Genomic DNA, 23,560 nt, shown 5'->3' on the forward strand with positions numbered 1-23,560 from the left:
AGAGGCGAAAATCGTTTAACCAATAAGAGCACGTTATACCTTTCGAAGGCATACGGCGGCGAAAGGTTCTAAGCCAGGTGGCGTCTCAGTCGCACCTTCAACCAAAAATAGTCCTTACTACAGTATCCATAAGGGGCAATATTGCAAGCACGGCTCAAACTCGAATACTGACGGACTTGTCGAACGAAAGTATTCTTTATCGCGACGGTCGTAAGGTTTATTTTTGCTTGTGCGGTAGTTGTTTCGATGCGGTGAGGGTGAGCGGTCGAGCAGGTAGCGGCCGACTCGAGTATTGGAGCAGTTGCCGTGTTCGTGTTGCCGAGTGGGGCTGACTCTGTGCGAGGCGGATGCCCCTAGCGAGGGACTGCGCCCCCTCAGCGCCCCATTTCTGACGCGGCCGAAGAGTCGAGGTACCGTTTTCGGTTGAGGACCCGCCTCGTGTCTCAACGAGACGACAACGGACACCCGAAAGTTCAACAACTCCGTTTCCGTGCGAAATTCGACCACTGCTCGTTACGGTAAGTTCTGGTTTCCATTCAAATGAATACATATTTATTGTCGTGATCATAATATATAGAATTTAAGTCTTGGGTTTGGTTCTTACAAGCCTCGTCTTAGTTTTTTCTTAAATATTGTAATGATGTGAGCGGGTTGCGGATCTATCCGCGCGTCGGCGTTTCTCAAAGTGCGCTCCAATTAATTTGTTTTTATTTTTTAGATTATAAATAACGGTCCGCCGCCATTTTTGTGTATAAAATATATATATGTCGGCTCTTTATAATATTTAAATATGGTGCAGATATGTTGTGAGACCATATGTTGCTTTTTGCTTTGTGTAAAATGTGTGGTGACATTCGACAGATGTGATCGCGTCAGATCCCGTTTTTTTTTGTTGTTGACCACTGACTGGGAATCTTTTTCGGGGTTATATGAAGTGATAGGAAGCGGAATACGTGGGTGAGAAGCACTACAATGGTAGTTGGTGTGATGAAGAGTGAAGAGATTTAAATGGCAATAAAAGAAGTGCTCGAATGATACCCGAGAGAGTGCAAAGAAGCTTACAAAGGGATAGGTAGATGAAATTTGAAAAATGTGTGGGATGATATGGATGACACTTGCTCACTACTGCAGAATAGGGATCCCAAATCTGAATATTCGAATACTTTTTATACGGATTTATTTTTTTATTTTCAATCTACAGCACATTTAGTTCTATTTGATGGTACCATAGAAGTAGAATGCATAAAATGGTCATTGTTAACAAAAGTATCGTCTAAAAGCGAGCCATCGAAGAGAGAGACGGAAAGTCAGAAGAGAGAGAGAGAGAGAGATGAAGTTTTGCAAACAATGAACAAACTTTTTTTAGCAATATTTTTGGAGGCTGGGAGCGATTCTAGGCATTCTACTTCTATATATGTTATGGATAATGATTCTCTTAATACTTTAATTATATCTTGAACTTCTTAAAAAAAACTACAAATAAATAATTTAAAGCTACTATTCGATTATTTGGGATCCCTACTGCCGAGTTCATTAATTTTGATGACAGTAGAAGTAGTATTTAAAATTTACTTAGATAAGACCAAAATAGTGTTCAATAGTAATTGCATATCTATGCTTGATATCATTTCATTAGATTATAAAATAGAAGTAGTCAATAGTTATTTATATTTAGGACAAATAGTAGACACGTCTGGTATTAAAGAAGAATAAATAAAAAGACGTATGAAATTAGGATGGAGTGCATTCGGACGAATGAATGCCGTTTTTAAATTAAAAAAAATGCCACATATGTTTTGCCAGTGATTACGTATGGATGCGAAATTCGGACGGTGAATGCCAAGAGGGCAAAGTCCAATGCACTCAAAGAAGTATGGAATGCTATTTGCTTGGCATAACGAGGAAAGACAGGAAGTGGAATGTATGTATGTGTGAGAAGTATGACAAGGGTAGTGGATACAATGAAGAAATTGCAATGGGTGGGCCGCCTGGTTAAAATAATGGACAGAAGAAGTGCTAGAATGGTACTCGAGAGAATGCAAAAGGGTAAAAGAAAGATAGGAAAATGTGTGGTGTGAGATGGATGAGACTTGCGCAAAGCAGACGAGTGGAATAGTGTGTGAAAGGCCTACATCCAGCAGTGGATGGTGAATGGCTGTAGACTTGTGTGAGATCGTAAAATATGTAATTTTTCATTTCCGTTGCAAAAATCCAATATTTCCTAGTTTGAAATATTGCAAGATACTTTAAACTATGTAGTGGTGTTTTCCGACTATTGAACTTGCTATTTTTGATTGTTTGATGTTGCATGACAATTACGATTCAGTGGTTATTCTCGCACACGTCACTATGTATAATCTCGATCACGGAACATCTGGCATCCAAAAATTCCATCACGCGAACAATTCCATCCATCGAGAGTAACTCACGCGAACAATCATACTAACGAGAACTCGAGTGCCAGATATTCCGTATTCGCGATTTTCGTGGCAACAATTGCCGTGTGCGCGATCGCAGTGTGCGAAATAATCCGTTTACCGACAATTGCAGCCCATCAACAATATAATAACTCTATGTCATTAATGAAAACTATTCTGAACCTTTCTCAGCCAAAAAAATTAAATTGAAAAGTCCGCGAAGCATGAAACAAGTACTTTAAAAATCCAACAAGATGGAACAATTTGTTGATTGTGCTTAAGTGCTTTTTAGTGATTAAATTTGTGTAAGAATACGTGTAATAGACATGAATTCACATCACGTTCACATAAAATGAATTCAACTAATTACAGTCATTTAAAATTGCCATGCAGGTTTTTATGATAAATCTGTTCACGAAAAATCCATATATACTTACATAGGTACATACATACATAGATATAATATAAAAACTAATAAAACCTTGTAAACATATAAATTTTTCTCCTAAAAAATGTTTGATTTCTGAATTTTCAATGTTATTTAAAAACAATATGTATCTGAAAACTAACCCATTAAAAAAACGATAAGCTAAAATGAAAAATCCTATTTTGATTTTTAATATTGAACATTACCGGTAATAACAGTAAATTTTGACTTCTTACTTTTAACCGATCATCATAATCATTTACAACCATTCGCCACCCACTGCTGGATGAAGGCCTCTCCAACACGCTTCCACCCCGCACATTTTCCTAATTTCGTCTACCCATCTTCCCTGCGGTCTTCTTTTTACTCTTGTATTCTCTCGGGTACCATTCAAGCACTTCTTTTGTCCACGTTTCGTCCATCCTTCTAGCCACATGACCCGCCCATTGCCATTTGAATCTCTTTACTATATATCAATGTATAAATATCTATCCATTAACTATACACTGATTATTCTTTTATATTCTACGGTTCAAACTTCTCAATAGTATCTATCGTAGAATTGTATTAGTATCTTTTTGAAAATTGAGTTTTGCTATGATTTTATACGTCGTGTAAGTGAGTAAATATATCATATTACATATTTTTTCAATATTTGTATATTATATATGTATATGTATATTTTTCTACGAGCATGTGTTGTTTAAAGTACGATACAACTGTTTTCTTCCATTTTGAATTCTGTAAATAGAGTTTCGCAATTCAATGACACATCCAAAAAAAAATTGAGTACCACTGATTTGTGCAGAACGTGTACAACAAAAGCCTCGGGCTGATCCTGTCTGAAGGTCCCAAATGTTTAATTCGAAACAACGAATTAGATCGGATTTGAAAGACCTTCATTTTTATTCGTACTAGGTACCAACTGTACCGATAGTTTCGTTTAAAGTTGGCCCATTTTCTTTTATATTTTTTTCTTCAATACTTTTGTAAGAGAAAGATGCTGTGCCGAGATTAGGCCAGTGGTTCTCAAGATTGATTATTTGGGCGGGAAACGTTAGTTTACATGGCTTGTCAATGTGCAACGGCTACAAGATATTGTTTTTGAGCAGTCGAGTGGAGTGGACAGGTGCGACGACCCCGAGCCGCCACTGCACTCTTAACATGATTTATATGCGAAGCAGCCACTGATATAATAGCAACATGCGTTTATCTACTTTTAAACGTATTCAAAACAACAATATGTCCGTGACACGCTCGACTGCGAAAAAATTCGCTGATTGAATTCGCGAACGGGGCTACCAATCTTTACGTCTGTCATTTTTATTTGATTTTTCATCTCGATCAAAACTTTTAAAAAACTAACATTTTAAAACTAAAGAAGATAAAAAAGCTATTTTCATTTTATAACTTAAAAAAAGTTTTTTTTAGTTAGTTGGGTAGTCACTTTTCTCACTAGGGTGTGAATTATTATTTTCCATCACACATGCTTTTTTCCAAAAATAACTTTTGAATGTCAACGGACACTAATCAGAAAACCTCGTAAATTATTTTTTTTTTCCTAAAAAAGATCGAAGTTCTAATATAAAACAAAAATAAAAATATTATTTTTAACCAAAATTTGATTAGCGAAGATGGGGTTAGGGTAAGGCCATAGCCAGGATTTGAAAAATGATTTTATAAATCAGAAAATTCGAATTTTGCGAGAAACAGGACAAGGTTGCCAATTTTTTGGAACCGTTTTAACGAAATCAGATAAATAGACAAACTCTATTGACCTGGAGTCACATATCCAAGGTCTAGACAGCAACATCGGGCCTGGGGTTGAACCCCTGACCATTCAGTTAAAAGCATTACATGCTATCCACTAATCTATGCTACTGGCTACTTTTATCAATTAATTAAAATTATTTTAGATAATGTTTATTATCCTCCTTATTTGTTAAAGTAAAATTATTATTATGAATTTTTCATAATAGAGGTCATAGTGCATTTAGGTGAGCTTATATAAGCTATATTTATAAATATATATTTAGGGTTAGTTTAACACTATGGTGGCCGCTGACTCATATTTGTATCGTGTGGGTTGAACAACGCTTACTGGCCGCTGTTACATATATGATACATACGGGTCTACGTGACTTGACAGAATGTTAAATCACAGAAAACGCAAATATCGGAAGGCAAAGATCGAAAATCGAAAGATCTTAAGTGGAAAGATAAAAAAAAAATGGTGCATGGTAAACGGTACATACTCACTTAATTTGCGCGAGCAGGATACAACAGGAACAAGAGGAACATGCTTTTCCTCCCGTATTCTGCGCGCGCACCTTAACACGGGAGGAAAAGCATGTTCCTCTTGTTCCTGTTGTATCCTGCTCACGCAAATTAAGTGAGTATGTACCGTTTACCATGCACCATTTTTTTTGATCTTTCGACTTAAGATCTTTCGATTTTCGATCTTTGCATTCTGATATTTGCGTTTTCTGTAATTTAACATTCTGTCAAATCACGGAGACCGATATACAATACGTTTTAAACTGCATTAAAAACACGCACCAAAAATTTCAACATTTCAAAGACTTCCGAATAAAAAAAATAAGCTATGGATTATATTCTAATTATAATTATAATTGAAAAATAAGAATTTTCTAATAAGAGTAGTGAGTGGTCACTCTCAGGTTTAATATATATGAGCTGATGGCCTCCTATAAGAGTTTCACTCGGATTTTATTATATTAATATATATAGGAAAACAAATTATCTTCTTAAGTATAGACAACCCTGATTTTTCTACAGCGCGCTTTCGTTCCGCATTCGATTCAGCAAACTTTGCCCTGAACAAAAAGTTAATTGAACTGCGTATACTAGCATAATACAAGTTCAATTCGCCATCTTTATAAAATAAAATACCCTCACTTCCGGTTTAACCTGCTCGGCAGACTTCCAGTTCCCTACCGATAAATTAAAGTACATATACGTTTTTTCAAAACTTGCCGTTAAATGTGTAGATGATTTTTTTTTTTAATGTTATACACATTCAAACTAGTGCGAAAAAAAGATTTGTTAAATTAGCTGTGCGACCTTGGTAAAAGTTTACTGACCGCGTTCTACGTGTTACTATTCTACTTTTATTTCGATCTACCTATCTATTATTATAATAAAAACCTCTACCTGCTTGGTATTGTTTGTTTGTGCAGATTCGACTAACACACGTGTACATATTTAACATTTCTACCCGACGGATAAAGCCTTTTTGATATTGCAGGTAGTTCAGTGTGATTGTTATCAAAGGTAGAAAAAAATAACACAGTATACCCAAAAGCTTTTGTCCCGTGTTTATTACCTGACTGTTACATAATGGAAATACGATACTGAAGGTCGCAAGGTGTAATGTAAAATTTTACCTGAACCTTATTGTGGACAGGATATATGTAGCTCTCGCACATGTGAAAATCCGCAATATTGTAAAAAAAATATAATTTGACCAATATTAAAGATTCTCCTTGTACATAGAAAAAAGCTTCAATGTGTTCAAACTAAACTCTTTTTATTAGTTACTCGACTTAAGCACGTGAGCTTTTGATTTTGGAAGTCGTGTTTGTGAATAGAGCGAATGGTCTGGAAAGAATCGTGGTTACAACATTTTTGACTGTAGCGAAACTTACACAAGACAAAACTTCTACTTCCGGCTGTCGGATTTTGTTTGAAATTTTTTTATTACTTAAAACCACTATAATTATTATACAAATTAAATATCAAGAAAATAAAAATAATTTAAAAGGTCAAAATAAAATAATGAAATATTAAAAAAAAAAATACTACTTCCGGTATACGAATTCTGACCAAAACCTTATCAGCTTTAAGTTAGTATGCAAAGAATACAAATATAAATTTTCAGCTTGATACGTTCAGGGGTGTGGAAAGAATCGTGGTCACAACATTTTTAACTTTTCTAAGAGAAAAAAAATACCACTTCCGGTTTATTAAATTTAGCGATTTTTTTTATTTTCATCACATTAATACAATAATTATACTCGAATTTTTTCGTGAAGAGCACACATGTTTAAGAGGTCGAAAAAAATAGTGGAAGAAAAACCGAACAAGAGTAAATTGCCACTTCCGGTTGACGGATGCTTACCAAATTTTGTACATAACTACGTATTCAGTTTAAACTTCTAGATATGAAATTTCAGTTCAATAAACCAAAGAGTTTCTTAAAAAACATAAAATACTTCCGGCTTAGGAAAAAATATCAGGGTATAAAATTTGTAATCTATATTACATCTAAAGAAATTTCAGTCCGGTTTGGGAGATTATTGAATTCAAAAACTTTAAAAAAAAGAGGATACCTATAAGGGGAGGTACCATTTCTAGTCAACTTAAAAATTTGAAAATGTTTTATGTTGTATCGATTAGAATTTCAGTAACCGATACTAAGTTTCGGTTCGATAGGACTAACGGTGTTCAAAAAATACACACAGACACACACACAATTTTTTCTAGATCATTAAAACGTGATCAGTGATCGATTCTGAGTTCGAATCAGTCAAAATCTCGAGTTCGAATTTTCGCATGATCATAAAACTTCATCTACTTTTACAAATCTCTTTTATGTTTCATTACTAGCCTCTTCTTATTTCATTACTACGTACATAGATGAAGTAAAAAGTTTTTTATGAAGTTAACAATATCAATATTGCCCTAATGAACATCCACCGTCTAGTCATGTACATACATATGTACATATATATGGGACATGAAACAATGCTTTCGAAACTACCTTCAAGACTATGAAATCATGTTTTCATATGTTGAGATTGTTGAATTTTCTATGCATTTTTTGTGCTGAACAAATATTTATTAGTATTCTGAATAATTCTTCAGTTTTAACTAAAACTGTTATTTTATTTTTTGCAGATGAATGAATAACACAATCGATCGATAATGTCAAGCCGTGGACCGTGTGCTGATTGCGATCCATCTTCGGCATCCACCGCTTCCGTCTCCAGCGACCTTCACAAGGTAATTTTCAAAATACACATCTACAACAAGCCGCAAACGAATGGTCTATCTAATCTTATGTATATTTTAAGCAGTACCATGTGGCATGCTCGTGTGGAAACAACGGAGGCCCTGCCAACGCAGCCGGGCAATATGCGGAGTGCGCTCCCACCGGTCCCGGAGACACCATCGCCAGAAAAGTAGAAAGACCACCGGCCCTACCACCCAGACCCCCTCCAAGACCTCGAATTAGTGGTAAAATAAAGTCCTAATAACGTTAAACTTGGAATTAAGAATGGTGATTGATTTGTATCTTATTGTAGGAACGAATAATGTTGAAACGACTCCGGCTACTCAAAATGTACCTCCAGGACCTCGAAAATACGTATGGTGGTGCATGGGAATGGGAACAGCTTCTTGTTTACTCGGAGCTTGTCTCTTGGCAGCAGCCATGGTTCTCAGAGCACACACTTCTAGCTTACACTATTTGGAAACGATACCTACTCCTGTACCTGCTACGATGGTAATAAGATTTACTTGTATACGATGTAAATTATATTTCCGATTTTAAATTGGACCATATGTCCTCCATAATGTGTTGGCGAATGAAATGAAGTATATATTTAAGATTTTTCTTTTTTAAATAATAATTTTTGATGAATTTTCAGCTCAGTTTAACTGGATTGTGTGTGATGAGTCTTGCAAGAAGAAGAAATCGCTATAGTTACTTGGTATTACTTTTTTTTCACTATATGTATAACGTTTGAATGTTGCACTCGTTTGCTCTTAGTAATCCGCACATTTCACATTATAGATAAAAGTCGTTGGTGCATGTTGTTTGGTGTGTGCTTTGACGTGTGTTTTAGTGACGATAACAACTACGGTGATTCATATGAACAGGTAACTAATTATAAGATAATTAGGAAGCAAACTGTGGATTTTAACCTTATGATAATTGCTTTATGGATTCTTACGTTTTACCAATATTGAGGATGTCAACTAAGAATGTTGAGAACGGCTAGAAAGTATGTAATTACTGCTATAGTGCTATGGGAGCAGAAAAAAACTAATTTCGAGGATCTCTAATAAAAAAAATTATCGCAGTCATTATTTTCAGTTGCATTGTCAACATTTGTTCTTTCAGTTGCGTCCCTTGGAAACAGGCCTTAACCCTTTGCCCGCGGCAATAAATATAGCGAAGAAGCCCTGTACGCGGTACCTTTTTCGCGAATTTGGCAATCGAGTTTTGGACCTTAAATACAGATTTCAATATTTACTCAAATAACCAGATATGTTAATTAACACATAAAGTATTATTTTAAACAATAAAATACATGATATATCTCTTAGTTTTGGCTTAATTGTCAAATAATCATTCTTCATACAATTGAGACGTATCGTCGCCATTGTTCAACAGACGTGACGTCACATAAACGAGGTTTCAGTATGATTCCACAAAAAACTAATTTTGACTGGTATATATTCATTTTAAGCAAATTGAATAGATGGCATTCAACTCTTAGTAATATATTCAACCAATTTTGAACCTTAAAACAGTTGAAATAGGCGCATATAAGGCTCAAAATCCCGTGCAAAGTTCAGAAATTCTACGGAAGACAGCCGCGCTACAGACTTGTCACGCAAAGCTTCCATAGAAGACGGCCGCGGGCAAACGGTTAAGAATCATCATTTACAAATTCTTTGGCTTACCGCAACTTCTTATCCTCTGTGAGATGTCATCAGGTGCGATATATTTTGTCGCCAATTTAAACGCAAAAATTTTAAGATTATAATCCACTCTTTGTTCCATTCTCCATATTATACATGTATGTTTGTACATAAACATCTTAAAAAATTTGAAGAATATCTTAACGGTATCTGGTGCTCTAATAGTAAGCTCATAAGTTATATAAATTTGTATTTTTTGATTTTTAAATGCTTTTTATTATTTATTAAATTATGTTCACAATACATCTTATATCTATTTTAATAGCTACTGATCTACTGATCATTTTCTATTTTACAATTTTAAATTAATTTTGTTAGTAATCATAGTATTATATGTATATGCATATTGTCACTAATACGCATTATTATTTGAAATGCCACTTGAATTTACCAACTTGCATATAGCTAGTGAAGAGCGCCAGATATCGACTATGAAACCACCAAAATGTAGGTTTATATTAATTTAAACAATCGTTATTAGGTTACAAACATTGCGAGAGTGTTTTTACAAAGAAGAAACGCTAATTTGTACGTGTTTTTCCGTACTATTGGACAGTCACAATTCTACTCTGGATGAAGGTAATAAATTTATAACGTGTTTTTGTTTGACTTTTTTAATTATGTGTGTGTGTGTTTTTAATTTGGATTGTGTTTTTTAGCTGTAAAGTGTGTTTTTGAAGATGTTAGTGATTGTGACGTAGTGCACGGAGCTTTATACCGTTGCCTCCGAGCTATATTTGGTCTTTCCGTAGTCGGTGTTCTCGTTTGTATATGCTCGGCGATGCTTGCGTATCAACTCTTGAGGTTATTGCACCATCATAATGCACAATTATAAGTATATTTCACACATGAACTTACTTACAGTTTATTTGCATTACAGTCACGAGAGGAAGAAGATGTACTGGGAACAGTTGGAGCTACGGTGTCGCTCTCTATACAGACCGAGCAGTAATCAGACTGCTAGACCTCACAATCAACAGTCTCAGGTAGTTGTTAATTCGAATTGTGATTGTTTTGCATATGATTTTTGCTGATTGGTTAATCTTTTTAAGGTTTGCGGTGAATGTTGTGCGCAATGTCGGACAGCTGCTGCCGTGTCTTGGGATTTGCAGCAACGTTTCTGGGCTTCTGGTAGATTATTAATCAATTTTGATGTATTACGATTTTTTAGAGGATATATTGATGATAGTTTTGTTCTTTTATCAGGTCGTGTTGGTAATTTGTATTCTCCAAATCCTGTAAATGGTCGTAGGGTGTCTCCTTGGAGCTGGTTTCCATGGTCTAGAAACTCGAATCAAAGGTAATGATAATTATATCTACATACATACATATATTAATGATTGATAGAGCATTCCCGATAAAATAACAATCAATGTTTAATACCAAGCCTAATTATAACAGCCGATAATGTTGCAAATGAACTTTGGTTGATTGTAGTGTAAGGCAGGGAAGGTATGTTGACCGTATCCCGGCCTAACGAAACACATGTTGTGTAGTTTGTAAGAGGATCGTTTATTTTTGGTCAATTGTTACAATGGTTATTGTATGTACGAAGAGGTTGAGCTTTGGAGAAGTGAGCTGGTTGAACTCCAGAGGTTCACTCTGGTGTTGGGAGCTGGTGCGTCGCTTTATATACGTTCTTTGTCTCCTTCTTTAAAGACACGTGTTGACCTGTTTTCGAGGCACGTGTCTTCAGTACACGTGTGGTTTATAGCTATGGGGTCAGCGCCAGGACGTCGTTCGTTTGAGAATGCGGTTGTGAGCCACGCGTAAACGACTGCCACGTGTAAACGATTTTCAGGACCTGTGCTGCGGTTGCCTGATGACATCACTGTTGGGTTTCGTTCGTTTTACGATCGAGCGATGAACTCTTTCTTCTGGAATGGGCAAAGGGGACGTTGCCCTTGAGTTATGCATGTTTTTACAGGAAAAATGATGAGATCACTGGTTTTCATTCGTAATAGCACAAGTCGCGCTATATTCCTACAATAGCATAGAGGGGGAGTAGAGGCTTAAGTTTAAAATGAGGGCGATAAATTGATAATTCATATCAAATACCAGGCCTAATCCTAGATAACAATATAAAGCTTAATAAATAATAATAAAAACTTTTAATTTCCAGGGTTGGAAGCTCATCCGGGGATAGTGCGTACGGCTTCGGAAATTCACCCAGTGGATATTGGCAACTTGGACCACCTCCACCATATACTCCACATCATCGGTAAATAATCGTCAAATTAAACCGATCAAGTCAATTGAATAAAACATCAAGCTGTAACTATACAATTACTGTTCTAGATATCTCCATCATCTAAACTCTGGATTGAATCCATCGCATCACCACTCACATCACTCCCATTCTCCAAACCACTTAACTCACGGCTGCCCAATGATGAACCAATCGAACCGATCTGGGTATCCAAACTCACTCACTCCGCACGGCAGCATAAGTGATTTGGAAAATCAGCATTTGAATTCGTCTTCGTCGCACCACCACCATCACCATCAGGGGTCTCTGAGAGTTGGTATGGGGATGTGTCACCAGCCAAATCAAATGCACTCATCTGTCAGGGTATTGCAATGCCACGAACAGGCCGCTGTGTTGCCGCTGTCGCCAGGTCACTTCATACCGATAGATGACAATGATAGACAGAGTGATGAGTCGATTGTGCATCGAGCCGAATGTCATCATCAGGCGAAAGCTAATTCAGGTACATGCTTTGCATAGTGATTGGTTCGAGTGGTGAAATTTGTTCTGTATTCTTCTTCTTCATGTGCCATGTCCTCCTAGAACGTCGGCAACTAGATGTCCCATTCTTATTTTGTCCATTGCTGCTCGGAATAGTGCTCGGGTGCTGAGGCCGTACCACTGCCGAAGATTCTTTAGCCATGATGTTTTCCGCCTGCCCCGACTGCGTTGGCCTACGATTTTCCCCTAGATTATAAGGCGCAGGAGATCGTATTTTTCGTTCCGCATCACATGTCCGAAGTATTCCAATTTACGCCTTTTCACACTTTTGAGCACTTCGACATGTTTTCCCATCAGGGCAAGCACCTCGGCATTGGTACGACGCGCCGTCCATGACATTCTCAGCATCCTTCTATATGTCCACATCTCAAATGCCTCTATTTTCTTACATGTGGCATCCGTCAGGGTCCATGCTTCTGTCCCATACAGAAGGATGCTGAAAACGTAGCATCGTAGAAGTCTCAGTCGTAGTGCTATACTGAGATCACGTGTGGTTAGGACTTTTTTCAATTTCAAGAATGTAGCTCTTGCTTGCTCCAATCTAACGCGAATTTCCTTTCCACTTTCACACGTTTCACCCAGATAGCACCCAAGATATCTAAAACCATCCACTCTCTCCACCACGCTGTTATTGATCTGTAAATGAGAGCTGACCGTATTGTGCGCCAACTTGCTGAATATCATCCATTTGGTCTTTTTTGTATTGTTCTGTATTAGATATGACTTAATTATTTATTTTTAGATGAGTTCCCGGAGAAGATTGAAGACGGTCATCACTCTCAGCATACGTGTCAAAAACATTCTCAAAATGCTGGTTTGTATTTTATTTACAAATTATTTAATATATACTTTCATATCAATGTGATTATTCCATGAAATAAATAAATACACTAATAAATAAAATTATTTATTCTGCAGATGTTGATGCAATACCTGTAGATATTCAAGGTGAAGAAAACCTCGCTTTTCAATCTGAAAAACAAACATCGCCCAGGTATTTCAAACATGATTATTTATACGTTTTTTTAATGTTTCCAAAATTCAAAAATTATAAGCATATGTCTGCCATATTATTGGTTTCCATCAAACATTATAAACTTTTTATTTTATTTTCAGACATGGACGTGGTGGAGAATCAGAACTATACTTTGCCGATGTTTCTAGTTGCTGTAACGTTTCTTTAAAGGTTATTATTACATATCCATTACTACTTATACTTAACATATTGGACTGATTATAATGTTGCGATTTTATTTTTAGACTGTTGAATATTGCGCAGGACTGATCGGCACGATCGAACACCACGCCGACACATCTTCGGGAGACTCCGATGTGGGCTCGTGCCATGTATTTAAAGGACGACCCCCAAGACCTAGACCAAACCATTCAGGATTCTCCAGCATGAAAGAAAGCACCTCATCACCTCATCAATCTCATGGAATTCAGTGGAAGAGTCCAAATACGCAATCCTTACAATGCTCAAGTCCAAACAGGATGTCAAAGAAGAAAAGCCCGATCTTGCCACCTGAAAGCGAAGCCTTAAATCATGCAATGATTCAACACAGTCCGAAATTGAACAACTTACAATATCAAGACCAGGCCATGTGTGTTGAATGCAACGACAATGCTTGCCGAATCTCGAACCACTGCTCGATGATTTCTGAAGTTATCGAAAACATTGAAAATTGTCAGAGCATACCATTCGACCAGCACTTCATTGAAGATGTGAGTCTGAGAGTGAGATCAAGTCCAATCAGATCGAGCGTCCATCGAATCTCGACACCTCAACGGATCGGAAGTCCGAGCGACATCGGACTCCCAATCGTTAATCAAAAGCGAAAAAACATCGATGATACGTTGATTATAATAAACAATGATTTAAATTCATCAGCAAGAAATCGCAGCATTGAAGAGTCGGATACATTTCCTCAAGCTCGGTGGAAAGGCTTGGATGAGTCAAGCGATGCTAATAGTTCAATATCGCCGATGAGGCGGAATGATCCAATCATGAACAATGACTTAAATTCGTCATTATCGTCTTTGGGTCGAAATGATGGTAATATGAATACTTCGCTCTCTCCTCGGAAGCGGAAAGATGTTGACGATTCTAACGCCAAGCCAAAAATCTTAGATAATTCTATACATAGTAATGAAAGCATAAGTGCAAGGCGGAAAATCCTCGAAGAATCGTCTCCATTGAGGCGAAAATACATGGATGACTCAACTCTCGTCGATTCCGACGGCAGTCCGATGAATCAATCAAGACGGAGCAATACTGAAAACACTTATTTGAACAATTCCGTCGATCAGAACTTTCATAGAATGAATCGTGACGACTCCATGTTCAAAAAAGACGTTAACGTTTCAATAAGAAAGAAAAACATAGAAGAAAACAATGCCGCTTGTAATTTTGCAGCCATTAAAAGAAAAGGCATCGACGAGTCAATATTACTAAACTCGGACTTGAATATAAGAGGACGGGTGTTCGACGATATAGGATTGATCGAAGATCCCGAAATTAGACGAAAATATGTCGAGGACGCTCTGATGTTGATCAACGACGTGAATGATCCATCGATGTCTCCGCTGCGGAGAAAAGCCCTAGACGAGCAGATGTTCCGAGCCAATCAAGCGAATATCGGAAAATTAGATCTAGTACATATGATGCAGCACAACGCTAGGTATTCGGACGACTTCTTGAATGTTGACGATGACTTGAACGAGGCTTCGTTGGCTACACAGTCCGAAGGTAGCCGGAGAGGGATCATCGGTGGGGTTTGCATCGCACCTGATCTGAGATACGAGCCTGTTGAGGGTTTCAACAGTAATAACATGCCCGAGTGTGAGAATGATGATAGTACAAATCACGTAGCGCCAATTCACATGAGATGTTGTAGCGATAGTAATACGATGGACTCCGGATGGCAGTCCGGCTCGGAAAAACATGCGACTGATTAATTTATAATACCTACGGTTTAAGCTCTCTAGTATTTTATTATTATACTGAATTAATTATTTTTATTGTATATTTTGTAAATTGGAATGTTCATACGTGTCAACTTTTGTATGAGAATTATATTTATACTTCTTTTCATTTACCGAGGCACTATGAAGATATACATACATGCTTTTGCTAATGGTGTGTCAGTTCAATTTTTACTACTACTACTACCCTTGAATAATCGAGTCATAAACATCTTGAAAGTAGATTTAAAAATTTTCAGGCTATATGTGACATTTATAAAAAGGTTTGATACCGAAACACTGACCAAAGGTGCAAAGCTCTATAGCAGGGATGTCGAATCTTTTTATGTTTGTGTGCCAAAATTTCCAAATATTTATTGATTGTGGCTATTTGAAGGTACTATATCTGCGACAGGCGCAATGTCTTCTGCGCATGCGCGTGAACTGTCACTGTCAGCGTGTTTACTGTTAAAATTTTGTTTTAAAACTCTTAAAATTTAGTTCAAACTCGTAAAGTGACGTAGAGTAAAAAATATAATGCCAATTTAGTTAATATTATTAATTGTTAGAAAACTATTATCATATACAACGTATAATACCTACATACGAGAACAAGCCGTGAACTAGCTAAATGATATAAATCTATTATAATAACGTGTGAAATTTATTTGCCTCATGTATAATGAACGATTGATTAAACAAGTCTAGCATACATTAAATGTAAGAAATTATAATCGGATTATAAGTTCACACGCATGCGCAGAAGGCTTTGCGCCTGTCGCAGATATAGTACCTGCAAATAGCCAATAATTCGTAGATATAGTACCTGCAAATAGCCACAGCCTTATAATATTTAACATCTATAAAATCAAACTTTTCCTACAAAATGAGCGTCACTCTAATATTCATACAAACGAGCCGATGCAGTGCAAACGATCGACAAGCGCCAGACAGACTGAAGCACAGATTAACGACACGTGTGCCTTATGCGTGCGCACTGCTCGCACTTACACGAAACAAAATCTACCCGAAGTCCCGACATACCTACCCTGTATACGTTCTGTGCTTCTGATACTTTAGTTCCGAATTTTGCCTTATTAAACTCGCCAGAAAGATCCAACTCAATTTTAATAATTGCATCTGTGCACATCGAAAGGTTACTCGTCATCTGATGTGCAATCTATCATTCGTGAAGTCGAGAATTGCGTTTAAAGCAACCATCCAGTCAATCTGTGGTTTAGTCTGTCTGGCGCTTGTCGATTGTTTGCACCAAACCCAAATGAGCAATTGAAAAGGAATTGAAGCAACAATAAATATAATCTCGTATGTTATTCAAAAATGCATTTTTTGGTTTATTCTAAATTTAAAAAAAATAGCATAAGAAAGTGTATTATTATTAACATATAAAAAACGAAATTAGTCTTACAATCTTGCCATTTTTTTTAACTTGAAAATTTTATGGATTTTAAAATTTAATTGTTATATTATTTGTATGTATATGATGTATGAAACGAAAATGTGTACGGTGACATATAATATTTGTAAAATGACAATAAAAATACTATAATTTACAACTGCATTTTAATTCAATCACTTAACACAACATATCGGTCAAATTTTCGCCGTCGAAACCGTCCGGCCTCGCACGCTGTGAATACGAAGCCTAAGACCTTAACCTTTGACTCGGGAGAAGGCGATAAATTAATTTTCTACGTATTCGGCTGATTGATGGTGAGAAAATCGACGGCTACATAAAATTCACATACATATCGATAATTATTAGATTTCCGAACGGAATGTCAATAAATTTGTGCACATTAATTTCATGTAAATAAATGCACGACTAATTTGTCATGTCAAGGTTTTGTCTATCGGGATTATTGTGGTGATTCAACACTTATAAATAAAATTCCAAATAAACATTATTAAATTAATACAAAAATAACAATAATTTTGTTATTGAATTGTATAACAAATTTCAAGGCTGCAAAATTATATTTTGGTTTGTTGGACGCTATCTAGTTGTTATGCAATCATCCGGCGTCGCCCAGACTAAAATTATTTAACAGCAAGCATTATGGACAGACTTGTGTCGGTTAAGACCTACATATTTCCCCCTCCAATTTATGTAATGTTCTATAAGTTGCAATGCGCACGCACAGTCAGGCAGACACGTGAATTCAGTCACTCGAGCCCACTCATAGGCACCGTTAACCCTAGCGATATCTACACCGATATGTACGAAATTTTCCATATCCAGTTCCCATATTGCAACCTGTGGTTGCAATATGGGAACTGGATATGGAAAATTTCATACATATCGGTGTACATAGATATCGCTAGTGTTAACGGTGCCATACACGGCAGCCGTCTCATGCAACTTATAGAGCAAAACCAGGAAAGTGTACCTACTTATAAAATAAATGTGAAACAAAGAAAAGAGAGAGAGTTTTACTATACTACATTGGAGCCTGAACGTAATCCTTACATATTATCAAATGGTCCTTCGAAAATAATACTTCAATTCCAAACACATTATGTAACTAATGACATTGATTTCTGAAACATACCAGCAGTATGGTTCAGTAGTTGCGTTTATGTTTAGCACCAAGAGGCTACCGGGTTCGAACCCGTGCTAATCTTTAATACTGCTGGTCAGACTTCGATATTTGTGACTGCAAGTCGATGGTTTCCTATCAGAGTTTGCCAATATAATTTCATTGTTGATATGGTTCCTCCATTAGCACGTTCAACCCAGCGTGTACCACCGGTTTTACACCGGTGGCCACGCGGATAGTGCTATAGCGGACTATAACTTTACGGTTCCACTTCATTGAGCACCCCACCACTAAAATTCCTATAAAATTCTAAAGATTTAGGGACAACTCATTATATAAAGTGATATAATGCCGTCACGCGTAATTGGGTGCCGATACGCGTGACAGTGCCGCCACATGGGCAAATGTATGAAATCATGCGCCGGGCTGAATGTGTTAAATTGGCAAAAAACCATCCTACACACTATGTCACATATTTATTATTACAAGTCTGTATCTATGGATTAATTAATTAATTGGTAATTTCGTGTTCTTCAGCCTATCGAAATACAGCTATTTATGTAATAAAAATGCTGCAACGTGTGTAATTAATTGTCTAGGAAGGCGCTTTGGGGTTTACTTATTAGGCCTTCCTGGTATATAATATATATCTATGTAAAATAAAAAAAAATTAAAATACTTACTGAAAATCAGACCCCTTTTTCAAGGATAAAGGACTTATAGATAAATCACTTATATCTGGTCAATAAAAAACCCATTAAAATATTCTGCTACTCTGATACAGTGAGTTTCGAAACAACCAGAGTTCAGAGGTTCTATGCAATAATATATATATTTTAGAAGGACCTTCCTTTTTCACGAAATTTATATCAGATATTTCGATAACTTGCTTTTTATATAACTACGATTTTATGAAAGAACGCATGAACAGAATTAATTAATGTTGCTTCAGCCATGCTTGTAATAAGCAAGCTCAACTGTATACATACATATATATTATCTTTGGCATTTAGCAATATGTAATTTTATACATGGGCATATCTGCTAGTTTAAAACATATTATTTCCATGTAAAAATCTTATCTAGTAACCTTCCTACTGAAGACGAAGTAAATTAAATAACCTGTTTGATATTGTAGCTTTAAATAATATCTATAGGCATTCAACTTTAAACAGGGCTAACATTTTTGCAGAGTTGAAACTTGAAAGTAAAACCAAAATAGAGATGATATTTAATTTAATTCCTAAAAAACGAAAGGTTAATTTTTTTCATTGATTTGTCTTAGTAAGGTAAATGTTTTAAAAAGACAAATTTGTATAAAAATTATTTTTTAAATTAATTTTCATCGTAAAAGATATGGCGGCCCTATTAGCGAGGTAAATCAAATAGAATCTCACAAAACCATTAGAAACAACATTTCAACTAATATTTATGTAAATTATATAATTTACATTAATTGAAAAAACAAAATATTGGCGCCTCAAACGCCATGTGAAAAAATTTTACACTTAAATTATAGACAATTGACAACTTTTACCAACCTTGAATCGTGAATTTAACGAAAAAAATAATCTTCCCGATACTCACACGAGAGATTGCCCACTTATACAGAATCCGACTATATATTTTTATTATTTAATTATATTTTAACACAACGTATGTATGTTTACATTGTGCAATTTTATTTTTTCATTTAAATACACAACTTGCACACACAATGAAAAGTAAATAAAGCATCCGTGTGAATAGTTTGTATTTAATATCATCGCATATTATCGTAGTGATTAACTTACTGTGATAAGATGACACAATTGTACACTTTCATCATATTGAACGACCTCATAAAAATAATAATATTTTTTTTTTTACCAGAAACAGGTTTTTGATGTAATAACGTCGCCATTGATATTAATGAGGAAAGTGAAACTGCTGCGCATCTACATAAAATAAAATTTTGACAAGAATGTTGCAATTAGCGCAGATACCGAAATAATTACATATTGAATCGGTGCCCATGTTTTGAGGATGTAAGGGATTATCGAAGACCTTGAATCGTTTCAATTGTCGACTGACCATAAGTGTTTTTGATATGAAAAAAAAGAAAAAGCTAACACTGAAGTGAACTTTTGGCATTTGTAAAGAGAATGGATTTACATTGAATGGTCCTTTTGCAAATTGAATCACTTCAACTGTGTGTACATTTGTTTTTGAAAGCGGAAACTGATCTCAAGAGGTCTTGTTAACAATACTACTTCATTCATATAACACTTATATAATATAAAACCTATTTCCTGATAGTAAGTGAATTTGGAAATGAAGAGTTTACGGAAATCTTTAACATGATGAATATTCAGACAATTGAATGAATAAATTTAATCAGAGCTAATTAATTAAACAGAATCAAAAAACAATATTTAAATAAAAATATTGTTTTCAGATACGGAGAAGACAGCTTTTGATCAATTTGTTTAGTCGGTAATGACATCTCTTCCTTATGTAGAAAAGCATTGGAGAATTAAAAAGAAATTGAAATACGTGCATGTGATAGAGAAACATGATAGGTAAATAAAAATGATAATAGTGTAGCATATACTAAAGAGAGCCGCCGGTTAAGTGCAATCGGATTAGGCCGAGGCGCATCCCTGACACTGTGCGATCGTTATAATTGGTTTCAAGGATTATTAAGTGCATGTAGGCTAAGCAATGGCCACCGAGTTGGCCGTTATTGGTCCCTTCTCAGAAGTGACCGATACCGTGGGACTGAATGTCGTGGGAATACATATCCGAGTACGTGACCATAACAATAGGTAAACAAACCGGGTGTGGAAGATGCCTCGAGTGACCTATCCGTTATAAGGCGGTACTTAGGCGATATCAAGACATTTCTGGACGGAGCACTGCCAGTGTGTGTATCTCCTTAATCATCAATAAATGCTGTGACACGACTTTGGCCTTTTACTTGGATCCTCCACCCACCCTTACGTAACAATAGTATTGAATTTAATAAAACTTATGTAGTTAGTAATCTTTAACTAGTTTTGTGACCTTCTTATATTCTTCAAATATATAGATAACGTCATGGGTTGATCACATCCGAATTTTTTTAACTAATGATGTTAGATAAATTGTTATTAATTTGGGAATTTGACTTTAAATTTGCGAAGTTAGTCAAACATTTTCCAGAAGTATGGGGCGATTAAAAGGTTGGGAACCCCTGCACTAGATGAAAGTTGAGCAAATCAATCAGGAATAGAAGAGGATTAGAGAGGTTTTTCATCATCCAGTAGTGGATGGTGAAAGGGTGATGATGATGAAATAGTACATACATATAATATGTTATTCGTTCTCCATATCATTCATATTATATGCACTTTGCAAGATGGAAAGACAATATACATATGCATACTATAATATATTTAATATATGTAAATTATACACTAGGTCCAATTTGTTTTTATTTTTTTATATACAACAATTTACAACTATAGTTCCAGTTCGTTCCAAAGGCTTCTAAGCTGATATTAATTAAATCTGCAAAAATATAACAATGAGACAGTAGCCTACATAATACAGAAAGGACGTTAGAATTTGTAACACGTCTGTATGTATACTTTGTTGGAAATCGATAGCGCCGATGATTTCTTTCAAATGTCAAGCAAGTTGCGTATTTGGTATTCGAGAGTCGTTATAAAAGGTTAGCCAGTTGTTGCAAAATCATCATTCCTGCAGCATCAGTGCAAGAGGTGACAGGTGACGACCGACATGAGAGCTATAGTGAGTCTTCGGATGTTACATCATTAATATACATATTATAATCTAACGCCAATTAGGAAAAGGGGGACATTTTTTATAGAAGTGTTGTGATAGTGCTTTATTATACGTTGAAATAAATTAAATCGGATTTCGATACTTCCTCTATATGGAAGATATAGATTATTGTGGTTTTACATATATTTAAATTGAATTGTGGATGTGTATTTAGACATATGTAAAATATACAAAACGAGTTTTTTTTACTTTTTCAATTCATTTCCATAGTTCTATTCAATATGTAAAGAGTTATAAGTGGTCGTTAACTAATCATAAATCTTATATGTATATTCTGAAAATTTAAAACATTAACATTACTATTTTTGACTTATATTTCTGAAGTATATTAATTTGAAATAATAATAACTTTTTAAATAAAGATAAAAACAAATGAAGATCAGTGGTTCCTGTAAAAGTATACCCAATTAAAAAAATTCATACAATTTTTTCATATGGCAAATATTTACATATCATATCGCTGTTCTGTCTGTGTGTCTCTGTATCTGAGATAACGCTCGCCATACTATAATAGTCGTTTCTCTTCGACATACATACGTACATATGTCACGGCTAAACCACTGCCAATAAAATGTGCGTATATAATATACGAAAGAAAAAAACTTCTATATATACTGTTTGCTACCAATGTTTTCGCTAGGCAAATTAGTCTCTGGGCATTTAGCTCCATCTATTGAAAGTTTAATTAATTAATTATTTTTTCTATTTGTGCTTTATATTGTTTATATGTAGATAGTTTTTATCATTTTTTTTCATATTAACACATTCAGCCCGGCGCATGATTTCATACATTTGCCCGTGTGGCGGCACTGTCACGCGTATCGGCACCCAATTACACGTGACATCATTAAATCACTTTATATAATGACTTGTCCCTAAATCTTTAGAGCTTTATAGGAATTTTAGTGTTGGGTGCTCAATGAAGTGGAACCGTAAAATTATAGCACTATCCGCATGGCCACCGTTGGTACACGCCGGGTTGAACGTGTTAAACAATTAAATATAAATATATTTGAAAAAAATTTGACCGCGTGCAGATCAAACACATTTCTTTTAATTTTTTATTATTTAATAACTTAATATACCAACACCCATGTGAAGATATTTCATCGGGCACAACACTATAGTAAATATTAATACAGAGTTTCAATTACTCATTATTACATACATATATAAAGATGTGTTTTTCCCTTGTGAAAATCTGCGGTTTACAATTATTAAGAACCATCAAATGTCGTAAATTATTTCATCATACTTAAATCTGTAATCATAAAACTTTCTGAAAGTTGCATCCGTTCGGTAGTTCAACTACGTTTTATTACGATTACATCTATCAATCAATGTCTCTTTTATAATTTAGTTAAAAATTGAGGTTTTTTATCAATATTTCAGACATTATTCATCGGCCTTGTCGCATTATGCGCTTGGTGCGAAGCAGGAGAGCCCATAGCCATCATTAGGAAGGAACAAAAAGTAGTAGGAGAAGAAAAAACCAAAGATTATAAATACATAATTGAAACAGGTGATCGTACAGCTCATATTACATATACGCATGTCGATTCACGGCAGCAAATACTAATGTATGCATTTTTTTCAGCAAATGGAATATACCAAGAGGAGCAAGGTATCATCAAGTACGCTGATAATCCAGGTTATGAAACCCAGCTGCAACAAGGTCAATATCAATACGTTTCACCCGAAGGCGAGGTGATCCAAGTGCAGTACACAGCCGACGAGAATGGTTTTGTACCTGTAGGGAAGCACTTACCGACCCCACCTCCAGTACCCAAAGAGATCCAGAAGCTACTAGCATTTTTAGCCACTAAGAAACCAGACCCGGCCGACTCTTACGACGAGACGTCTTTCTTAGAAACACCCAAATAAT

At 35.7% G+C, this 23,560-nt stretch overlaps 2 protein-coding genes and 1 pseudogene across 3 annotated transcripts in view; 2 read left to right on the plus strand and 1 right to left on the minus strand.

Annotated features, from left to right (window-relative positions):
• Positions 1 to 23,560, minus strand: part of LOC143920396 (uncharacterized) — a 443,610-nt gene that overhangs the window by 225,582 nt on the left and 194,468 nt on the right. The window lies entirely within an intron of this gene.
• Positions 272 to 15,283, plus strand: LOC143920486 (uncharacterized). The gene is made up of 17 exons (XM_077443366.1): positions 272 to 518; positions 7,765 to 7,869; positions 7,941 to 8,103; positions 8,172 to 8,371; positions 8,517 to 8,579; positions 8,663 to 8,748; positions 10,058 to 10,155; positions 10,236 to 10,380; positions 10,457 to 10,562; positions 10,629 to 10,707; positions 10,783 to 10,876; positions 11,699 to 11,797; positions 11,875 to 12,287; positions 13,068 to 13,139; positions 13,244 to 13,319; positions 13,442 to 13,511; positions 13,586 to 15,283. The coding sequence occupies exons 2-17, from the start codon at positions 7,792 to 7,794 to the stop codon at positions 15,281 to 15,283; spliced, it is 3,540 nt and encodes a 1,179-aa protein (XP_077299492.1). The 5' UTR covers positions 272 to 518; positions 7,765 to 7,791.
• LOC143920487 (endocuticle structural glycoprotein ABD-4 pseudogene) lies at positions 21,287 to 23,559 on the plus strand (annotated as a pseudogene). The gene is made up of 3 exons (XR_013261345.1): positions 21,287 to 21,621; positions 23,068 to 23,197; positions 23,273 to 23,559. The product of XR_013261345.1 is annotated as an endocuticle structural glycoprotein ABD-4 pseudogene (transcript).

This window comes from Arctopsyche grandis, chromosome 12 (assembly GCF_051622035.1).
Source record: "Arctopsyche grandis isolate Sample6627 chromosome 12, ASM5162203v2, whole genome shotgun sequence".
Taxonomy (NCBI): domain Eukaryota; kingdom Metazoa; phylum Arthropoda; class Insecta; order Trichoptera; family Hydropsychidae; genus Arctopsyche; species Arctopsyche grandis.

Excerpts from the sequence above, each read along its gene's own strand:
- LOC143920486 (XM_077443366.1), top strand. The coding sequence starts at position 7,792 with ATGTCAAGCCGTGGACCGTGTGCTGATTGCGATCCATCTTCGGCATCC. Across the intron at positions 10,156-10,235 it reads CAATTCTACTCTGGATGAAG|CTGTAAAGTGTGTTTTTGAA; the intron begins GTAATAAATTTA and ends TGTGTTTTTTAG. Across the intron at positions 13,140-13,243 it reads AAAACATTCTCAAAATGCTG|ATGTTGATGCAATACCTGTA; the intron begins GTTTGTATTTTA and ends TTTATTCTGCAG.